This window comes from Panthera leo, chromosome F2 (assembly GCF_018350215.1).
Source record: "Panthera leo isolate Ple1 chromosome F2, P.leo_Ple1_pat1.1, whole genome shotgun sequence".
Taxonomy (NCBI): Eukaryota; Metazoa; Chordata; class Mammalia; order Carnivora; family Felidae; genus Panthera; species Panthera leo.
Window position 1 is genome coordinate 20,392,879 of NC_056695.1, and position 19,208 is coordinate 20,412,086.

Genomic DNA, 19,208 nt, shown 5'->3' on the forward strand with positions numbered 1-19,208 from the left:
AGATTCTGTGTCTCCCTCTCTCTGACCCTCCCCTGTTCATGCTCTGTCTCTCCCTGTCTCAAAAATAAATAAACGTTAAAAAAAAAAAAAAAAATTAAAAAAAAAAAAAAAAAGATGGCAGACTAATCTATGTCCAAACAGTTACAATACTAAGGAAGCTCGGAGTTGAATGAACTTTTAAAGAATTTATTCTATGAAGAATAGACCAGGTGATGGCCACAGGCATGACAACTGGGGGTCTAAAACAAATAGAGAAAAGGTCTTTTTCATCACAAAAATCAAACTCTACTCCCAGTCCCTCCCTCAGGGTTTGTGTTGAGTTTCCAGACCCTGAAGCTCTCTATGAAGTCAGCGTTCACTACTTTTAGGTAAATTCACCAAAATTCCATTCTTGTTAAAAATTGTGAAGAACATTTCTGTGAAAGCTGGTGAAATCAGCTTTTTGGCCGGTCCCATTTTTCTGTTTCTCATCTTAGTAAAACTATCATCTGTTCGTAGGACACACCCATAAGCGAGGAAAACAAAGACAGAATCCTAGCATTTAGTTTTTACATTGTCCCCATACTGAGGGCTAGTAGCCTTCGTGAAGCTTCGTGTGGGAGTAGAACGCTTCTTGATCCTGGAAGGTTTTTCCACAGATGCTGCAGGAGCAGCCCTCATCTTCCTTGTGCGAGCGACGGACGTGGCTGTCATGGGCGGCGTGGGATGCAAAAGATTTACCACAGTACTTGCATTTGAAGGGCTTCTCCCCTGAGTGCTGCCTGATATGCGTGCGGAGGATGCTGGAGGCAGTGAACCTCTGCAGAGAACAGACAGCAGAAGAAAAAGTAAACTTCCATCACCTGCACAGCCAACTAGACAAAGGGGTTAATGCCAACGTCACTGACCCTTAGTTCTCCAATAGATGAATCTGGGTTTTAAGGCTATGGAGCACTCTTCGTCAACAGTAGCGGTCTCAATAACAAAAGGACATGACAGACATGAGGCTCAGGACCCTGCGTATAAACAAGCAATTCCAATGCAGGTGGACCCAGGACCACACCAAGAGAACGTGCATTAGAGGAGTAGTTCGTATTGGCCACGGTCTTGCATAAAACAGTATCCTATTGGTTTCTTCTTTTTTTAAAGATTTTATTTTTAGGATATCTCTCCACCCAACACAAGGCTTGAATTTATAACCCCATGACCAAGAGTCGCACGCTCCACGGACCGAGCCAGCCAGGCACCCCAGTGTCTTCTTTTTGTAAACTTAAAACGTTTTCAGGTGATTGCTTACTCACAGGCAGTCTTAAGAATATTAGAGATTCTGTGTACCCTTTACAGAGTTTCCCTCAGTGGTACCTCTTGGAGAACTACGGTACAGTATCACAACCAGGATTCTGATGTTGGTAGTGAAGATACAGAACAATTTTATCATGACGACCCCTCACGTTGCCCTTTTAGGGCCATACTGATCCCTCTCACTCCCACTTTTTTCTTTTCAGCCCTAACAACCGCTAACTGTTCATTTTTGAGGCTGGTGTGTGGACAACAGCTCATGCCGTTTCTATTGCCGGGTAGCTCTCCCTGGTGTGGATGTGCCCAGTCTGTTCAATCACTTACCCGTTGAAGGACATCTGGGTTGTTTCCGGTGTGGGTTCTCATGAATAAAGCTGCTACAAGCATTTGTGCACAGGTTTTTGTGTAAAGATATAAACCTTCATGTCTAAGGTAAGTGACCAGGACGACAACTGCTGGGTTGTATGGCAGTTACCAAGTTTAGTTTTTAGTGAAACTGCCAAATTTTTTCAGAATGGTTGTCACATTTTAGATCCCCAAGTACTTTGCTGTGTTTACGTATCTTTTCTTGGCCACTTCTGTTCTTTCCCTCATTCATTTCAGTACCACTTGTCACCTTCAAGTGGTATATTAGAGACGTAATGACTTCATTTTGGGGTCCATTGACTGTGATATAAAACACTGGTTAAACCGGTGACCTCAGATTTGGGGGGCTGAGAGAGAAGCACTAGACAACGGGGTGTCTGGGCACATGTGGAGTTGGGTCACTGCCTAGTCAGGTTCATAAGCTGTCCCTGCCTGAACACCCACACATGGTCAGTCTTCATCAGCTTAAGTAACTGAAGTCTAATGTGTCAACTGGGAGGCCAAATATTTAGTTCCCTTTCAGAACATCTCTCAGTACCAGGTTAGTTAGAAGTTACAAGGTAGGGATCAGAGTAAGAACTCCAGAAACAGAATGTGTTGTGGAGTTATTCTGACCCTGCTCTGGAAATCCTGGACAGAATTTATTCCTCAGGAGAGGCTGCTTTTTTCACACAAATCCATGGTCACCTTCCTTCAGTTTGTGCTGGCTCCACATGGTCTACTTCTGGCTCAGCCTCATTTCGCCATGTTGATTATGACCATTCTATTGACCCACAATTTCTTGGCCAGTAGGTTTCCCCAAGTCTGGTGCGCTCAATGTTTTATCCTTCTGTGGGAGGTTTAGACGTCCCCCTAAGACAGCCTATATTCCTTTTATGGCTTTATTATATAAAACTGATGACAGGATCAATCTATTCCTATGCAATAGGACTTGCTGCAATGATGGAAATGTTGTGTCCGTGCTATCCAATTTGGTGGTCAGCAGCCACATGGGGCTATTGAGCACTTGAAATGTGCATAGTGCAACCAAATTACTGAACTTTCCATTTTATTTCATTTTTATTAAATTAAATAGCCACATATGGTTAATGGCTCACTAAGCATTGGGCAGCACAGATGTTTATCATCAAAACAGGACATGAGATGTTTTGGTATAATTTCTAAAGCATGGTCAAACCATTGTTTCTATTCCAGCAACTCCTAACTACATATTTACATATTTGTGTCTTCATTTTAATCATTCAATATTCTGTATAATGTACATTAGATTCCATTTCAGCAATGTTGCTCTAGAAAGATAGAGGAGTTTGTGCTCTTTAATATTATGTAATTGTGTCTGCAATCATCAGGGCTGTCTGTAAATCAGGGGTGTATTTCTTTAAAAAAAAGGATTTTTTAAGTTTATTTATTTAAGTAATCTCTACATCTAACATGGGGCTCGAACTCCGACTCAAACATCAAGAGTCGTATGTTCTACCGACTGAATCCAGACAACCCTGCGGGGTGTGTTTCATTACACGTGACCCAAATGCCAACTTGGCAGTAAGAGATCGTGTCTGATCATCTTAAGCAAACTGGAACATATTTAGGGGTGGAAATGGGGTTTGGGCTGATGATGGACTAACCAAGAACTCCTTATAAGCCAGGCTTTATGCTTCAAGTTCTTAGCCATGAACATCCAAACGGGGCTCAAGGCAGATCCCTTGGAAGGAGATTCCATTTACCTTTGTGCAGTATACACACTGGTATGGTCTGTCTCCAGAGTGGACTCTCGTGTGTTTGTTTAGGCTGGAAGACTGAGAGAAACATTTCCCACACGTAGAACACTAAGGTGTAAAAGAAACATGCAGTTAAAAATCACGTCTTCATTTTACCATTATGTTTATCTGGGAGTAAGAGGTAAAATATTCTATTTATCTTGCGTATGTCTGTAGGCAGAGGATCAAGTAGACTCAGGCTGAGGGATCTAATTAAAGTAGTAGAAAGACGACCCAGGGCTACATCGGAAGAATCTGGAAGCATGAGTTCTGGTCCAGAGCCTGCTCAATGCTGTGGCTTTCCATAATTCCTCTAAAGTCTCTGGCTGTCAGCTGCTTCAGATGTACAAAGTGGGAAGTGAACAGGAAGAGAAGACTGAATTAGTCCTGCTCTGTCAACAAGTAGCTGTGTGACCAGAGCAAGTCAGTTAAACTTGGACCCTTTGTCTCCTGCTTTTCTTGATGGGCACCACCCAGTTAATTCAACAAGTATTTATGGAGTACCTACTATGTGCTCGACACTTTGCTAGAGACAAGGAGCTAAAAAGCTAGTGGGTGTGGTGATGATTATGGAGCCCCAGATGGCAACACAGGTGGCAGGTGGTCTGAGACACATTGTACCTACAAAAAAGTACCAGTTTGGGAGTCCAGTGAAAGCATGTGATGCAGCATGTGTTCACCTGCTGTCAAAGGTTCATGTCGTTTCTCTGTGCTCTTGACCCTCATGACAACTGCTGAATCTTCTCTAGGATCCCGAACCAGGTAAAGGAACATATTCTGCCTCCACGCCCTGGTCCTCAGGTGTGCTTATGTGCACATATCTACCTTATGGGGTAGATTTTATTTATTTTATTTATTTATTTATTTTTTTAAAGAAATGTTTTTCAAATTTACAACCTTTTTTTTTTTTTTTAACGTTTTATTTTTTATTTTTGAGACAGAGAGAGACAGAGCATGAACGGGGGAGGGTCAGAGAGAGGGAGACACAGAATCTGAAACAGGCTCCAGGCTCTGAGCTGTCAGCCCAGAGCCCGATGCGGGGCTCGAACTCACGGACCGCAAGATCATGACCTGAGCCGAAGTCGGCCGCTTAACTGATTGAGCCACCCAGGCGACCCTGGGGTAGATTTTAAAAGTCTTCTCTAACTTTTCTGTGCTGTTTGAGGTTTTAATAATGAGCATTTGTTATCATTACTACGATTGCTAGCACAAAAAGTCAAGTGTTTGAGTTAATACTACAAAAAAGAACAGATCAAATATAAAGACTAAATACATGATTTGGAAAATAAGATTAGGGGACTCTGAGAATGGGGAGCAAAAAAAATTAAAAGTTAAGCCTGGGTGGCTCAGTCAGATGAGTGTCTGACTCTTGATTTTGGCTCAGGTCATGAGCCTAGGGTCGTGGGATTGAGCCCCACGTCAGGCTCCATGATCAGCTTAAGATTTTCTCTCTCTTAGCCCCTTTCCCCTGCTCAGTGTGCTCTCTCTCTATAAATTAAAAACAAGCAAACAACAACAACAACAACAACAACAACAACAAAACTTCAGAAAAAAGAACAAAAATGTTAAGCACAAGGAGGTAGCTAGTATTTGGCCAAAAGAAGTTCCAGGAGAAAATAAAGATCTAGAAGACATAATAATCAAAGAATGAACAAGAAAATTCCTTTCAGTTTAGGACTTATGCCTTCAAATGGAAAGACTACTTTGTACTTCACTGATTACAAAGCAGGACAAAAAGAAAAAGACATCCAACTTGGCACGTTCTGTTAAAATTTTAGAACTCCAGGGGCACGTGAGTGGCTCAGTTGGTTAAGCGTCTGACTTAGGTCATGCTCAGGTCATGATCTCACGGTCTGTGGGTTCAAGCCCCATGTCGGGCTCTGTGCTGACAGCTCAGAGCCTGGAGCCTGCTTCACATTCTGTCTCCCTCTGTCTCTGCCCCTCCTCCACTCACACTCTGTCTCTCTCTCTTAAAGATGAATAAACGTTAAAAAAAAAAAAATTAAAAAAAATTTTTCAGAACTCCAAAGATAAATAACAAATTCCATAAAGAAAAAACCCAGTTATTTATAAATAATCAAGAACCAGATAGATATCAAATGATAAGAGTAAATGGAAAGATGCCTTGAAGGTTTTTGAAAATTGGAAATCAAGAAAGAAGAGTGAGATGTAAAAATCAGTGGAACTAATTCAGAAAGGTGATGAAAACTATCCAAAAATGACAGTTCACAGGCCTGGAAAGCACCTGGTTCAAATCTGAATAAGCTCCATGAAGAATGCTTTCAACAAGGATGTAAATATCATTTTACACAATTAAGAAACTATATTTACCTCTTGTAATTAGAAATCCCAGCAAAAACAAAAAGCTTAGGGGGAAGTCAAAAACAAAATACAAAGAAAGTAAAAAGTCTGGCATAATTTTGAGCAATTGATAGACTATAAGCAACGATGCTTTCTGGAAAAATAAAGCCTTCACTCCATTGGTCAGGAATTTTAGGAGGTTGGAGAGGGCTGAGATCCCAAATTCACGTATAAACTTTTGGGACTCATTGTTATGAACTACAGGGATTTCCTCTGTCATTTATTTGTGTTCTTCATTAATTTTGCTCGACAAATTATGTGAAAAGGAGGTACATTTAGGTTTTAAATGCTGGATATAGGGGTGACAATACAGGGTTTTTCATTTTTGGTTGTACACTCAGCATCTTCTAATTGTCATTGTTTTTCAGAAACTGGTTGGTTTTTAAAAAAAAAATTATTTATCTTAAGTTCTGTAGGTATGTTTCACCAGAGATATTTTTTCCCCTTCTTTTCAACTTAAATTAAATGTTTTGTTCAAGTTTTTGAAAAAATTAAATGTATTTTATCACCTTAGAAGTTCAGTACTCAAACTTAAGTATATAAAATAAAGAAAACTAAAAAAAAGCATTAAAAAATGCTTACCAGTAAAAATTAGAAAAGGAGTGCCATGAGAAATTCAGGTTGACATACTTAGAATGCAGCTAGATACATGCTTCGTGAGCTCAGGTCAGAGCTCTTGGCCAGGGATGGACATCCAAGGTGAAATGCTACTTATAGTCATAATAAAAGAGACAAGACCACTCAGGGAGAGTTTGCAAAGAGAAGATCACTAAAGAAGAATTGTAGGAACACTGAGGACACAGGACTCATCCTCTTCTATTGCCAGTTTAAAAAATGATTCTTTCTCCACTCTACCATAAAACCCAACTCCTCACTTCACTCTGACCAGCTTCCATGCCTTCTTTCTCGTCTCTGTCATCTACTGACAGCCTGGTCTACGGTCCCTCAGTCTCAAAGATGGCAGCACCTGTGGTACCTGGGTGGCTCAGTTGGTTAAGCAACTGACTTTGGCTCAGATCATGATCTCACATTCATGAATTCAAGCCCCACATCAGCTCTCTGCTCTCAGCACAGAGACTTCAGATCAGATCCTATCTCCCTCTCTCTGCCCCTCTCCTCGTGCACACGCACGCGCGCGCGCACACACACACACACCTCTCTCAAAAATAAATAAACATTAAAAAAAAAAAAGATGGCAGCATCCAAGTATAGCTTCTCCACTCAAACCCCGACTCAAGACCAACACCGTCCTCAGAGTTTAAGCAAATGACCTAGCCAACTTTCTAGCAGAAATATCTTGATCGAGCTCTGATAACCTTTTCTTCGATTCTTTTTAGTGAAAAACAAAAACAAATCCGATAGCTTCTCCTTTGTTAACCAACACCCTCTCTGGTCTTGTGGCTGCAGCAAATCTGACAAACAGCCCAAATGGTGTATCTCATCAGCTGTAAGATCCACCATTACTTTTTGTGCTAACAAAGAAAATGCCACCAATTGGAATGGTGGCATATCGTCACTTGTTGAACACACTCCAATTTCAGGAACATAAAGATGTGAAAAAACTCCAACCCAGAACTGATACAATATAGCTTGTAAAACATTATTACTAAAACATGTAGCAATAGAAATCTTTTCCAAGGACATAAATTGATAAATCACAAGACAAATACAATGTGCCAATAAAATATAGTTTAAACATTTAGACCACATTAATTAAAATGCAAAGTAAAGCAAGATACCGTTTCCATCTATCATAATGACAATGTAAAGAAGGACAGTAGCATTGCAGGAGACCTGGTGCTGCCTACTACATACACAAGCCCCCAACCGGGGCGGGACTACAAATTGACACATTCTCTGGAAGACAGTTTAGTGCCTCGATTCAAGAGTCTTCAAATTGTATACACCCTTTGACCCAGTTTTTCTACTTCTAGGAATCTATCCCAAAGAAATCATCAGACATGGATAACAGAGATAATGACTTGTATATAATATTGTTCACCACAGCAGCACTGGGGGGAAAAAAATCACAAAGCAGAAGACTGGTTAAATCAATGATAGCACATCCATCTAATATATACTGATGCCGCCATTACTATGTTTATAAATGACTCATGATGTTGTGTTAAGTCAGAAAACTAGCCTCAGAATATCCCCAAGTATGTTAAAAATACATAAATGTACACATACACATAGAGAAAAACATTACACCTTAAATGTCTTAACTTGGGTCATGGCATATCAGGAGGCTTTTGTTTTGTCCAAAATATATTTACCAAACATACATTCTTTTCCCACGTTAAACAGTAAAAATTAGAAATAAATTTATCACTTTTTAAAATGTTTATTTTGAGAGAGAGCATGAACAAGCACGAGAAGGGGAGGAGGGGCAGAGAGAGAGAGAGAGAGAGAGAGAGAGAGAGAGAGAATCCCAAGCAGGCTCTGTGCTGCCAGCACAGAGCCTGACATGGGGCTTGAACTAATGAACCTTGAGATCATGACCTGAGCTGAACTCAAGAGTCAGCCGCTTAACCAACTAAGCCACCCAGGCACCCCAGTAATTTCACTGTCTTATACTTCAAATGTTCTTAGAATCCTGGTAAGTATGTGCTTTTCTGTGGGAAGTGGTATTTGGAGGGGACTGGGTTGGTGTGGACATCTTTGTAGATCTGGACCACCAAGGGGTTGTTGAAAACTCATTGTGTTAAATGTCTTTTGTCGAGCAAGATAACACATGATTATTGTAAAAATCCTCAAACTTTCTAGGAGTAAGTAATATAGTGACTGGGATTTCCCTGCAAGCTTAGCCGTGAACAGGTAAGATCCACCAGTGGGGGAAGATAAGGGCAGTTTTATGAAGATTACTCTCACTTTTCAAGTGAACAGAACTGGGACTCTGGGGTCGCTCAGGTGGTAGCCTCATCAGCCAGTTCGACAGGGCTGGGAGCCACACCCATGTCTGTCTGCACCTAAGTCCCATCCTTTCTTCTAAACAGGCTCAATGGTGCATGCACTTTTTTTCACCAAGTCCGGCAGAGCAACCAGATATCCGGAATAGCAGAAAATGGCTCCCTATGGCCATTGTTGCTTTTCTTCCTGACAAAATCCTTGGCATGCCACAGATGCCTTCCATTCTTTGGGCCATGCCTCTGCCTCATCCTTATCTACAATGGTCAATATGCCTGCACAGATGATGGAACAACGTACAGTGATCTAAAAGCACATGCCAGGCTCCTTCTTGCTCGGAACATCTCGACCCTCTCCCTCTCCTCAACCAACTCTGCCTCTGACATAAATCAGACATCCCCTTGTCCTAGACTAGGCTCAAGGCCACCTCTTCTGTGAGGCCTTTCATAACCCACGTCTCCAGGTAGAAGTGGACACCCTTCCTTTGTGTCCTCTCAACCTCATGCATCCGTTCTAGCACTGTGACGCGGTAGCTCCTGTCTGCCCCTCCACGGCACGTCCCTTTCTTCACAGACCCTACATCGTCAGGCACGGTGTCCCAGCAACTCACATCCAGGGGACCCTCACTGTGTCTTCAGGGGTTTGAGAAAGGAGCAGGAAAGCAATGTGAGTAACGGGCCACCCATCATTCGTCGCCGGACTTCTTACCTTGTGAGGCCGGTGCTTCTCATGCACGTGAAGGACGTGGATCCGGAGCCGGTCCCGCTTCTCAAAGGATCGTGTGCAGAGAGAGCAGGGAAATTTCCTGTCACCCTTGTCCACACAAGGGGTGTATTTGAGGTGCTTATCTCTGTAATATTTGTAGGTAAATACTTTTCCACATCTTTCACATCTGTAGCCTTCTGTAGACTCTGTCAAACACAGGAGGATAAGTGCCAGGGGCTTTGTCAGCTACCTTCCCTCATTCTTATTTCCTCCAGCAGGATTAAAAAAAAAAAATGTTTTTTCATGTTTATTTATTTTTGAGAGAGAGAGAGAGAGACACACACACACACACACACACACACACACACACAACGTGAGTGGGGGAGGGGCAGAGAGAGAGGGAGACACAGAATCCAAAGCAGGCTCCAGGCTCTGACCTGTCAGCACAGAGCCCGATGAGGGGATCGAACTCATGAACCATGAGATCATGACCTGAGCCGAAGTCAGACACTTAACTGACTCAGCCACCCAGGCGGCCCTCTCCAACAGGATTTTTTAAAAAACCTTTTATCACAGAATACTTTAAACATATACTAAATCAAACTAATGCACTAACAATCCCCCATGCACTCAACACCAAGCTTTGACAACGATCAACTTATAGCCAATTTTGTTTTCATTTAGATCACTTCCCTCTGTGACTATTTCAATACTAATTATCATTTGGTTCATAAATGCCTCGAACTGCAATCTTTAAAATATAATACTTTTAAAAAGTAGTAAACGTATTGTCGTTGTCATGCCTAAACAATGAACTCTTACTCCTTAAAGAAATACATATGTGTATACACGTATGTTTAATTACTTTCCAATCAGTTCGATCAGGGTTTGAAGTCTTCATGTTTTCCATGCTTTGCTATGTTTCTCCAGTCTATTAATTTAGCCCTGCCTCCAGCCCTATTTAAGAGCAGTTCAATCCGAAAGTTCTTTTTATTTATTTTTTAATTTTTTTAGCGTTTATCTATTTTTTAAAGAGAGACAGAGCTTGAGCATGGGAGGGGCAAGGAGAGAGGAAGACAGAATGTGAAGCATGCTCCAGGCTCTGAGCTGTCAGCACAGAGCCTGACTCGGGGCTTGAACTCATGAACTATGAGATCATGACCTGAGCTGAAGTCGGACACTTAACCGACTGAGCCACTCAGGTGCCCCTCGACACCACAGTTCTTGAAGCCACTTCTGACTGGCACGTGTTACAAGGCTGGGTTAATATACCAAAACATACCTATCGTGTCCCTTTCAGATCAGCCCAAGCTCTAAGTTCAAAGCAGTTCACCTCAGGCCATGATGGACACCAATTGCTTACTTCCTAGGCTTCACAAGAGCTGCTCCATTTGGCCCCTTTTATGAAGACTTAGGCATTTGTTTAGCTCACAGTTTACTTCTCTGAACCTTTGGAAAAGATTCCAGAGCTAGAACCAACATGTATGGAGTAAGGCTGACAATATCTTGCCTTCCCTTGTATTTATAGGGTTACCATGATGATTAATTTAATCCTATCATTTATTGAGTTCTTACCAAAGAGTGATACTATCACTGAGTGATACACAAGATCCAGAAAGGTAAATCTGTTTTTATCAATGAAGGGAGAGGGAGAGAGGTTAGAGAGGGTTCAGCCGACTCTAGCAAGGGAGGTCCCAGGTCCAGGGGTGTCTATGTGTTGGGGGGAGAGGAGGGGACAGGGGCCACCTACAAAAGCCTCCCTGCTGAGGACACTCTGGATTCCAGAGGATCAAGTGGCTTTGACTGTGAATGCATCACTGAGACCTCATTGTCTGGCCCCAGAGAGAAAGAGAGAAGGGCCAGGAATAAGTATATGCAGGAGTCTGTAGATGGAAATCTTTTTAGCATCAGGACAGCAGGGAAGCTATCCATCAGGGGCTTTGTTAGTTGACAACTACCTCCCAGGCACGTTTAACAGGTGGCTAAGGAAATAAACCATTCATTAAGTAAATAACCAGGAAGGCAACCGCCATCCCCAGGATGGTCCACCGCCTGGCACGTCTATCACTTTCATTGAGGTGCTAATACTCTCAGAAGTCCCTTGCTGGGATGGTTTTAGCTCAGCACTAGAATTTTCATTGGTCAGAATGGCCTGGCCTTCCTGCTTCCTACGGTGGGAAGAGAGGGTCTACAAGACTGGATCAGTGACCTTTACAAATCAAAGCACTAGAGCACACCAAAATTCAGAATAATGGTTCGATAGGGAGTCTGCATGAGAACAACCACTTAGGCAAAAATAAGACTCCACCTTTGCTAACTAATTAGGGCTCACCTGTCTGCATTTTCTGCTCAGGTCTTTGGAAATTTAACTTAACCTGATAACTTCATCCTGTTCCCTTTCCTTCTTCATCCTCCCCAACCCCACTCCCCAACCTCAGTCAACTCCTCTTTTTAGCCAAGGGGTTTTCCAGTCTCGACAATGCTACTTTCTGCCCCTCCACAGTTTAGAGTTTGGTAACAATTAAGAGCTGTCTTCACATTCCACACCTCCATCCCCCAAAACACACACTCCACAGGCTTGCATACTCAAATAACCCGCCCACATAGGGTCCAGACTCTTCCCTCCCACTCAAGACGTTAAAGGGGGAAGGAAGTTCCCATCATTCCTCACCAAAAGACTTTGAGGAAAAGTTCTTTGACAGGACAGAAGAATTTCGATTTTTCTTTCCTTTTTAATCCTATTCAAAACTATTCATTAACAGAAAACAAATTAATTCATCCATAATTCTTTCCAACAAATTAAGCTGTTTACCAATTTCCTTCCATACACTGTCCCAAATATATTATTTTAACCCCATTTACTATCATAAGCCCTCATCCTTCCCTGTTCCTTATCACCAGATGGGGATTTCTGATTTCTGCATATTATTCTATATGTTAATATATCACCATATACATAACAATTACTCTACTATTGAACATTTAGGTTGTTTGTGATTTTTCATTAATAGGGACGGTTCCATTGTAAAAACCTTCCTGGGCAAAGCTTGCCCTTCTGGACCATTTTCTGAAGACAAATTTCCAGAAGCGTATTACTGAGAAATCAAAAGTTATGATCATTGTAATAGCCAATAATAGTGTTAAATACTTTTTCAAAAAGATGATTGTATCTTGTGAGTTACTGAGCATGTGTATATTTTCTCAAATGTATTCTTCAGTTTTATTTCAAAAACAATCAGTACATTTTGGAAGTCTTTCTGGAAGACTTCCCTAAGTATGAGGTAAGTATGAGGTCCACGGACTTTAGAGAGTCCCACCATCTCACCACCACCCCCGACTTTACCCCCACACTATCCGCTCATTGGGGTAGCAGGAAGATAGATGGTTTACCCAACTGATTCCGAGAGGCCCTCATAATTTGGACTCTTGAAACAAGAGCCTGTTCATTATTCACTTCCTAATCCCAGTGAGCGTGTCCTTCCCCCTGGCTTCCCTATTCCCCAAAGCCAAATTTCCTTCCCTCTCCCAGCCTAACACACCCTATATTTCCTTCCACCTCTAAGCAGCTTTCCCTGCATTAGTCCTAATGTCTTCTGCTTCCCTTCAATACACACTAAGATCCAGGAGAAAGGGATATGAAGGTGTTGAGGATTATTTCCTGCACCAAAGGGTCTATGTTTGCAAGGGAAATGTGCACGCATACAATCACTGTATTGTGTGATGAATGCAAATGTACTTCTTTTTTTCTAACTGTTACTTATCACACTTATTATAACATAATAAGGTGGTCTTCCACCCTATTACATACATTTTGCATTTAACTTATCCCACCCACCAGATCGGGATTCCCAAGCTTTTGTGTATGTAAAAATCACTCAGAGAATTTGCAAATCCCAGAGGCTCATCCCCAGACAGTGGGTTGGTGGTTCTCTGGCTCCTCAACCTTCTCATGTGGTCCAGGGGCCAACAGCATCAGCCTCCCCAGGAAGCTTGATAGAAATGCAGAATCTTAGGTCGTCCCAGCCCTGAATGAGAATCTGCATCTTTCCAAGATCCCCAGGTAGTCAACACCCACATTAAAATCTGAGAGTGAGAGTCTAACTCAGTGCTTCTCCAAGGGGAGGAAGATCCACAGTAGGAAATATATTTTATATTTGAGACTCAGTATACCACACATCTCCACTTGTAATCAAACTTCACCAAACAATACTTGAGATTCACATCGATATTTTCTATTCTACTCTATTCTAATTCTTTTTTTTTTTCTTTAAAGATGGTCTAAACCACTAAATTGATTTCCCACATTAAGATACTGCAACCCCTACTTGAAAAACACTGCTCTAAGAGCTTTGATGGAGTCATCAGCTGTGTTAGCCTGAGCAGAGATGAATCAGAAACTGGCTCACCTAGGGAAGAAGTTGCATCCATGTATTTGGCCTTTATTTACTTTTTCCTCTGAGAGGAGGTGATGGGGAAGAAGAAAAGGTTTCCTTGTGAATATTAGTAGCCTCAGCAGCTGTGGAAAGATAAGGGCATTTTCCTTTCGCTGGGTAGTGCCCCCCTTGTTAGAGACATCCTCAGTTTAGTCTCCCCTGTATTAGCCTCTGCGAAGGGGGCGCCCCGCCAAGTCAGCGGGGATGCTGCAGGAGGGTGTGGTTCATGTGCCAAGTCCTTCTACTAGAAGAGCCTCACTGGGAAAGGCAAAGGCGTGCACTCACCTTCAGAGGGCCCAGGCGCCGGCTTCCCCTGCTCTGTGACCTGAAGGCTCATGGGAATGTCCAAAAACTTTTCATAGCAGTCTCCATACCACACAAGGAGCTCTTGGTTCTGGCAGATATCCTTGCAGCTCTCGTAAAATATCTGCCCCTGACACTGCACCGCAACCAGGTTCTGCTCCTTGGGGAAACGGGCGCAGTTGACGTAGGCCATCCAGTTCCCCGCACCTCCTTTTCCATCTATGAAGTGGCTCAAATGACCATCTTCGAAGATCTAAAAAAAATGAAACGTAAAGTTTAAAATGCGCTTTTTCTTTGTGCCTAACCTATAAAATTACTTATTAAAATTTATAGTCCAAATCTCATGCTTGAGTCCACTGAATATACTTATTATTAACATTATTAAGCCCAAATAGATGTATTAGCTTATCTCTATCGGTGCTGTGACATTCTTAAAGGTTCTTACTTTTATCACTTTAATTTCCAAATTTCTATAGTATCTTAATTCCATAAGCAGAGAAAAGGGGAACTAGAGAAGTTTGCATTTAATTCCCAACTTAAAGACAACCAATTAGTTTTGTGCTTTTTCCCAACCTGGTTGTCATGCATGTAATTCTTTCTCTGCTGTTGGCAATTCCACAGTCTCCAATGTTTTGTTGTTATCAGCAACCTTGTGATTAACATCTTCCACAGGGTCTGAATTTCAGATTACACTCCTGCCCTATATTCCTAGAAGTAGGAATTCAGGGTCAAGGGGAGGTACCTGATATATTCTAACAAACTGGAGTCCTACCAGCATGCCCCAAACACAGTCAAGAGTATCAGTTTTTAAAAACCCATAGCTAATTTCATAGGCAGATGATATCAAATTTAAAAATTTGTTTTTATTCTCTTTGGCATATTCTCAGCAGCACTGTATAACATTTAAACCATTTGGTTTTCCCCATAAACAAAGATAAATATTAACTCTTCAATATGTATATTCCATTGATAATCTTCACAGATTAAAACAATTTAAGGCATCAGGAAACACAAAGAATTCACTTAGAGGTGCTATCTTAGTGGAGTGAATATCTACCTTTCCTTCTCTCGCTTTTTTTTAAGTTTATTTATTTATTTTGAGAGAGAGAAAGAGAGAGAGAAAGTGAGAACACGAGCTGCGGAGGGGTAGAGAGAGGGGGCAGAGGATCCGAAGCAGGCTCTACACCGATGCAGGGGCTTGAACCCACAAACCGTGAGATCATGACCTGAGCGGAAGTCAGAAGCTCAGCCAACTGAGCCACCCAGGCGTCTCTCTTCCCTTCTCTTTATACTGTAAAACAGGCAGCACACAGAAGCAGAGTGACCCCCTCCCACGGGGCCAGAAGCCGACACTGTTCTCCACTGGCTTCATTTCCCACTTTGTCAACCCACCAGAAGCATATTTATTTACCTCCCACATCAGAGAATTGTCTCCATAGGTCTTGACTTCACTGGCGTTGACCACTTTACCTTGAAAGGGTCCAAATCTGACTCCTTTGGCAACAAGGCTACTGCAGAATACACCAAAATGCCGCACCTCACCAAACATCGTCTGCTTGAGGCAGAGACCTAGGGGAAAAGCCAATGAGGCAACTGACTGCATTACATCAGGACAGAAACCCAAGCCAAAGACCCTGCTTACCTTCTGGTAGTTGAAGGGAGTCTTTATCCAGAGTTCGACAAAGAGAATCAGATCCTAGAAAAGGGGTTAAGATTTTATTTTTCATAAGGTGTTTCCCTCCCTACTTCTTAGAGGTAACCATTATCCTTAGTTTAATGTTGATTTATCCTTTATATTTTTCCTGCTCCTTTTACGTATAAAATTTCTCCTTTGAGACTCAGAACAGCCCCTGCAAGGTTATGTAATTAACCCCGTTTTGCAAATTTAAAGAACTTGGGAAGCAGAGATAATGCTGATTTTGAATAAGGTGGAGATAGATAGATGGCTAAACTGGGACTCCCAGTATGAATTGCGTGAGGCCCCAGTGGAGCTACCTTGCATTATCCCGGTAGAATCTGATCCCAGCTGACATCCACTATGTGAGCCATGTCTCTCTTCTCCCTCCTCCACTAAAGCCAACCTTAGGAATCAAGCATGAAAGCAAGTACAGCCTCAGAAGTGAGGGCTCCATCCTGATGGGAAATATCCACACTTCCCCGCTGGACTTGAGCCGTCTCATATCCACCTTGAAGTGCTCCTTCCCCACTCCTCCTCCCATCTCTATTCCCATCCAACCCGACTCCTGCCCGACGTGACCACCTTTACCAGAGCCGTCCGTGGGGACCAGGAAACCGGAAACCGCGTGGTGCAGAGGGGCTGAGTGATCCAGGCTGGGAATGACCCCGAACAGAACTAAGTGCAGGTCCTCCTGGGTGAAGTGGTAGCGGTGAGATGACTTCCCTTGTTGGTTCAGGGGTTTGGAGCCCTCCTCAGACCGCTTGCTGGGGGAGCAAGATAATAACTGGGAGGCCTTCACCCCCTCAGGGAACAGGGAAGCATTCACAGCCGGCGGCGGCATTAAAATTTCAGGTCCACAGCACTGGCCACTGTCACTTCGGCCACCAGTATGGCCCAAGTCTTCACCGGTGGCGCCTGCATACTCGCGGCTGCTGTTGAGGAAGTGCGGCACCTCTCTGGGGAGGTGGGGAATTGGGGACCACGGTGGCAGCTTGCTGTAGCAGGGCAGGTCGTAGAGCGGCTCCCTCTGCAGAGCCAGGCTGGTGCTCAGCAAGAGAGGCGCGGGCCGGAAGGCAAAGGGGGGCATAGCGTGGGTTGCAGTCACGGCGGCCTCCAGCTGCGGGAAAGGTTGGAAATCTTCCTCCGCAGCGGTTAGCATGTTCGCATAGTGGCCATAGGGCGAGAAAGGCGTGTAGTAGGCGTCCAGATGTTGGGGGCCGCCCTGGAGCCTCTCAGGAGGATAGCACATCTTGCCCTGGGGTCCGGCCTCACCTGGCCGCCGCAGAGCCATCCTGGGGGCACAGCGCGCTGCGGGTCTGCAGGAAAGCAAGCGCAGCCGAGTGAGGTGCGCAGGGCGCTGCGACCCTGCTCCTCCCTGCCTACCCTCTATCATCCGAGCTAGCCCCGGGTCGAAGGGAATCGCCTAAACCTCCCAACTCGATCTCGCAAGCCCTACCCCACAAACAAAACAAAACAAAACAGAACAGAACAAAACCGCAATGCAAACAAACACACAAAACCCCAAACGAAAATCTTCCGGGATCTTGCTCCACTCCAAGTTCCTGGTAAGAGTCGCTTTTGCCTTCCCTCTCCAAACGCACCCCGACCAAGCACAGATGGTTTCCAACAACCTACTCTCTACATCTCGCCCCAAACCCGGCTCCTGCAAATTTTAAGTTCCCTCTTCCGCCTTCTCTGTCCAACGAAAGTCTTTTACAGGGTGGGTTGGAGCCCCCAGACCCTCCCACTCCCGGGGCCGCGGCCTGAGCGCAAGGCCGTGGTGCGCTTTGGGGCAGGCGGCAGCTCCAGGCGCTCCTGGGTCCCCAGCAGTCGGGGAATAGTCAAGGGCCCCCAGCCCGTTAGCGCAGAAACAGACGAGCTCCCCAAACCCGGACGCAGGTCGGGGAGGCCTTCGCTCCACGATTCTCGGCTCTGACCCCTCGGACCCAGGAGCCCGGGCTGCCGAGGAGGAGGAGGGCGCCACCTTCGGCTCCCCTCGGAGCTCCGCAGCCGGCGCCGGGTTTGCCACATGGCCGAGTCCCGCCACCTTCCCCAAGTCCCTGTGGGAACTCTGGTCACTCCACCTGCGGGTTTAGGGAACCTGGGTCGAGTCCCAGGCCAAGTGGGAGAGAAGCCTCGGCAGCTACCGCTCCCACCCCGAAAGGATGGAGTTTTAATGGACACAAGTTCACCAAGGCCGAGGAATGGAGCCCCTTCAGGGCCGGCGGGGCTCGAGGGCAAGATCAATGAGCCCAATAAGGAAACCCAGCAGGGTCGTGACTCCGAAATTAAAGAACACGGGGTCAGGAGAAGAGGTCAGCCACGACGAGGGCATCTGCCTGTCTCCTCCTAAGCCCCCAAAGGCGCTCGGCTCTTGGCCTCCCCTGACCGCGAGGATATGCCACTCGAGGGTTGAAAGCCACTTAAGGAGTGAAAGCCCCAAGAGGGCAAAAAGGCCACCCAAGACGAGCTACGCTCGCGCCCGCTTCCTGCGCTCCCCAGCCTCCCCGGCTGACGACGGCCCCGGGCCACCGCGGCGCCCCAGCCCGGCACCCACCTTCGAGAGCGCCGCCGCCAGTCGAGCGCCTCCAGGACCCTGAGGGCGGCGCAGGCTCCGCACTGGTAGGCGACGGGCGGGTCGGGAGGGTCGAGCGGGGTTTAAGAGGGCGGCGGGCGGGCGGGGCCGCGGGGCATAGAGAGGGCGAGGGTGGGGAAGGGACGCGGCCCACGCAGGTCTCCGGCGGGTCTCGGGCGGGTCTCCTCCCCGCCCACCGCAGCCATTGGCCGAGGCTCCACTAGCCCTCCAGTCCCCTGGGGTCGCGTGTTTAACTCCTCAGGTCTCCAACCCCTCCCGGGACCCTGCCAGAGCGCTCGCCCTCCGCTCTGCCGCTGGCACTATTGCCCCTCCAGGCTTGCCAGGAGGGGGAGCAAAAAGCCTGGGCCGGAGTTGCCGAGGGTCCCAGATAAACCCCCGGGTGCACACGCCAACCCCGAGCTCGCCCGGTAAGGCTGCGACCCGCGTCCCGGGGTCTCGCCTCTGCCTCTCGGCTTTGAGCTCTCAAGAACTGCGCCCGGCCGAAGACGGCGTCAAGCCCCGAGGACCAAGGGGACTTTTACCCCTGATACCTCGTGGGGAGCCTAGCACCGCCCTAAGGGCTGGGAAGCGGCGCCTCGCGGATCCCGGGTGGGTGCAGCTGGACGCGGTGGGCTCGGCGTCCGGGACGCCTCCGAAGTGCCCGGGGGGTCGTTTAGCCCTCTTTGCGGAGTTTATTTCTCCAGTAACTTCGGATGTGGGAGCTCCGGCCCCCCGCTCCGCCACGGCTGCCCCCGCGGAAGGCTCGCGACCTCGGATGCACCGGTCCCTGGAAAGCAAGGTCCAGACCCATACCTGGCGCTCAAAGACCGCACCTTTCTTCTCCG

The 19,208-nt window shown here is 45.5% G+C and overlaps 1 protein-coding gene across 1 annotated transcript; it reads right to left on the bottom strand.

The window, feature by feature from the left end:
* Window positions 1-571: 571 nt before the first annotated feature.
* Window positions 572-17,079, bottom strand: PRDM14 (PR/SET domain 14). The gene is made up of 7 exons (XM_042924382.1): window positions 16,377-17,079; window positions 15,753-15,806; window positions 15,522-15,679; window positions 14,093-14,363; window positions 9,378-9,580; window positions 3,369-3,470; window positions 572-799 (listed from the first exon to the last, which is right to left on the bottom strand). Exons 1-7 carry the CDS (start codon window positions 17,077-17,079, stop codon window positions 572-574), a joined length of 1,719 nt encoding a protein of 572 aa, XP_042780316.1.
* Between the last annotated feature and the right edge of the window lie 2,129 nt (window positions 17,080-19,208).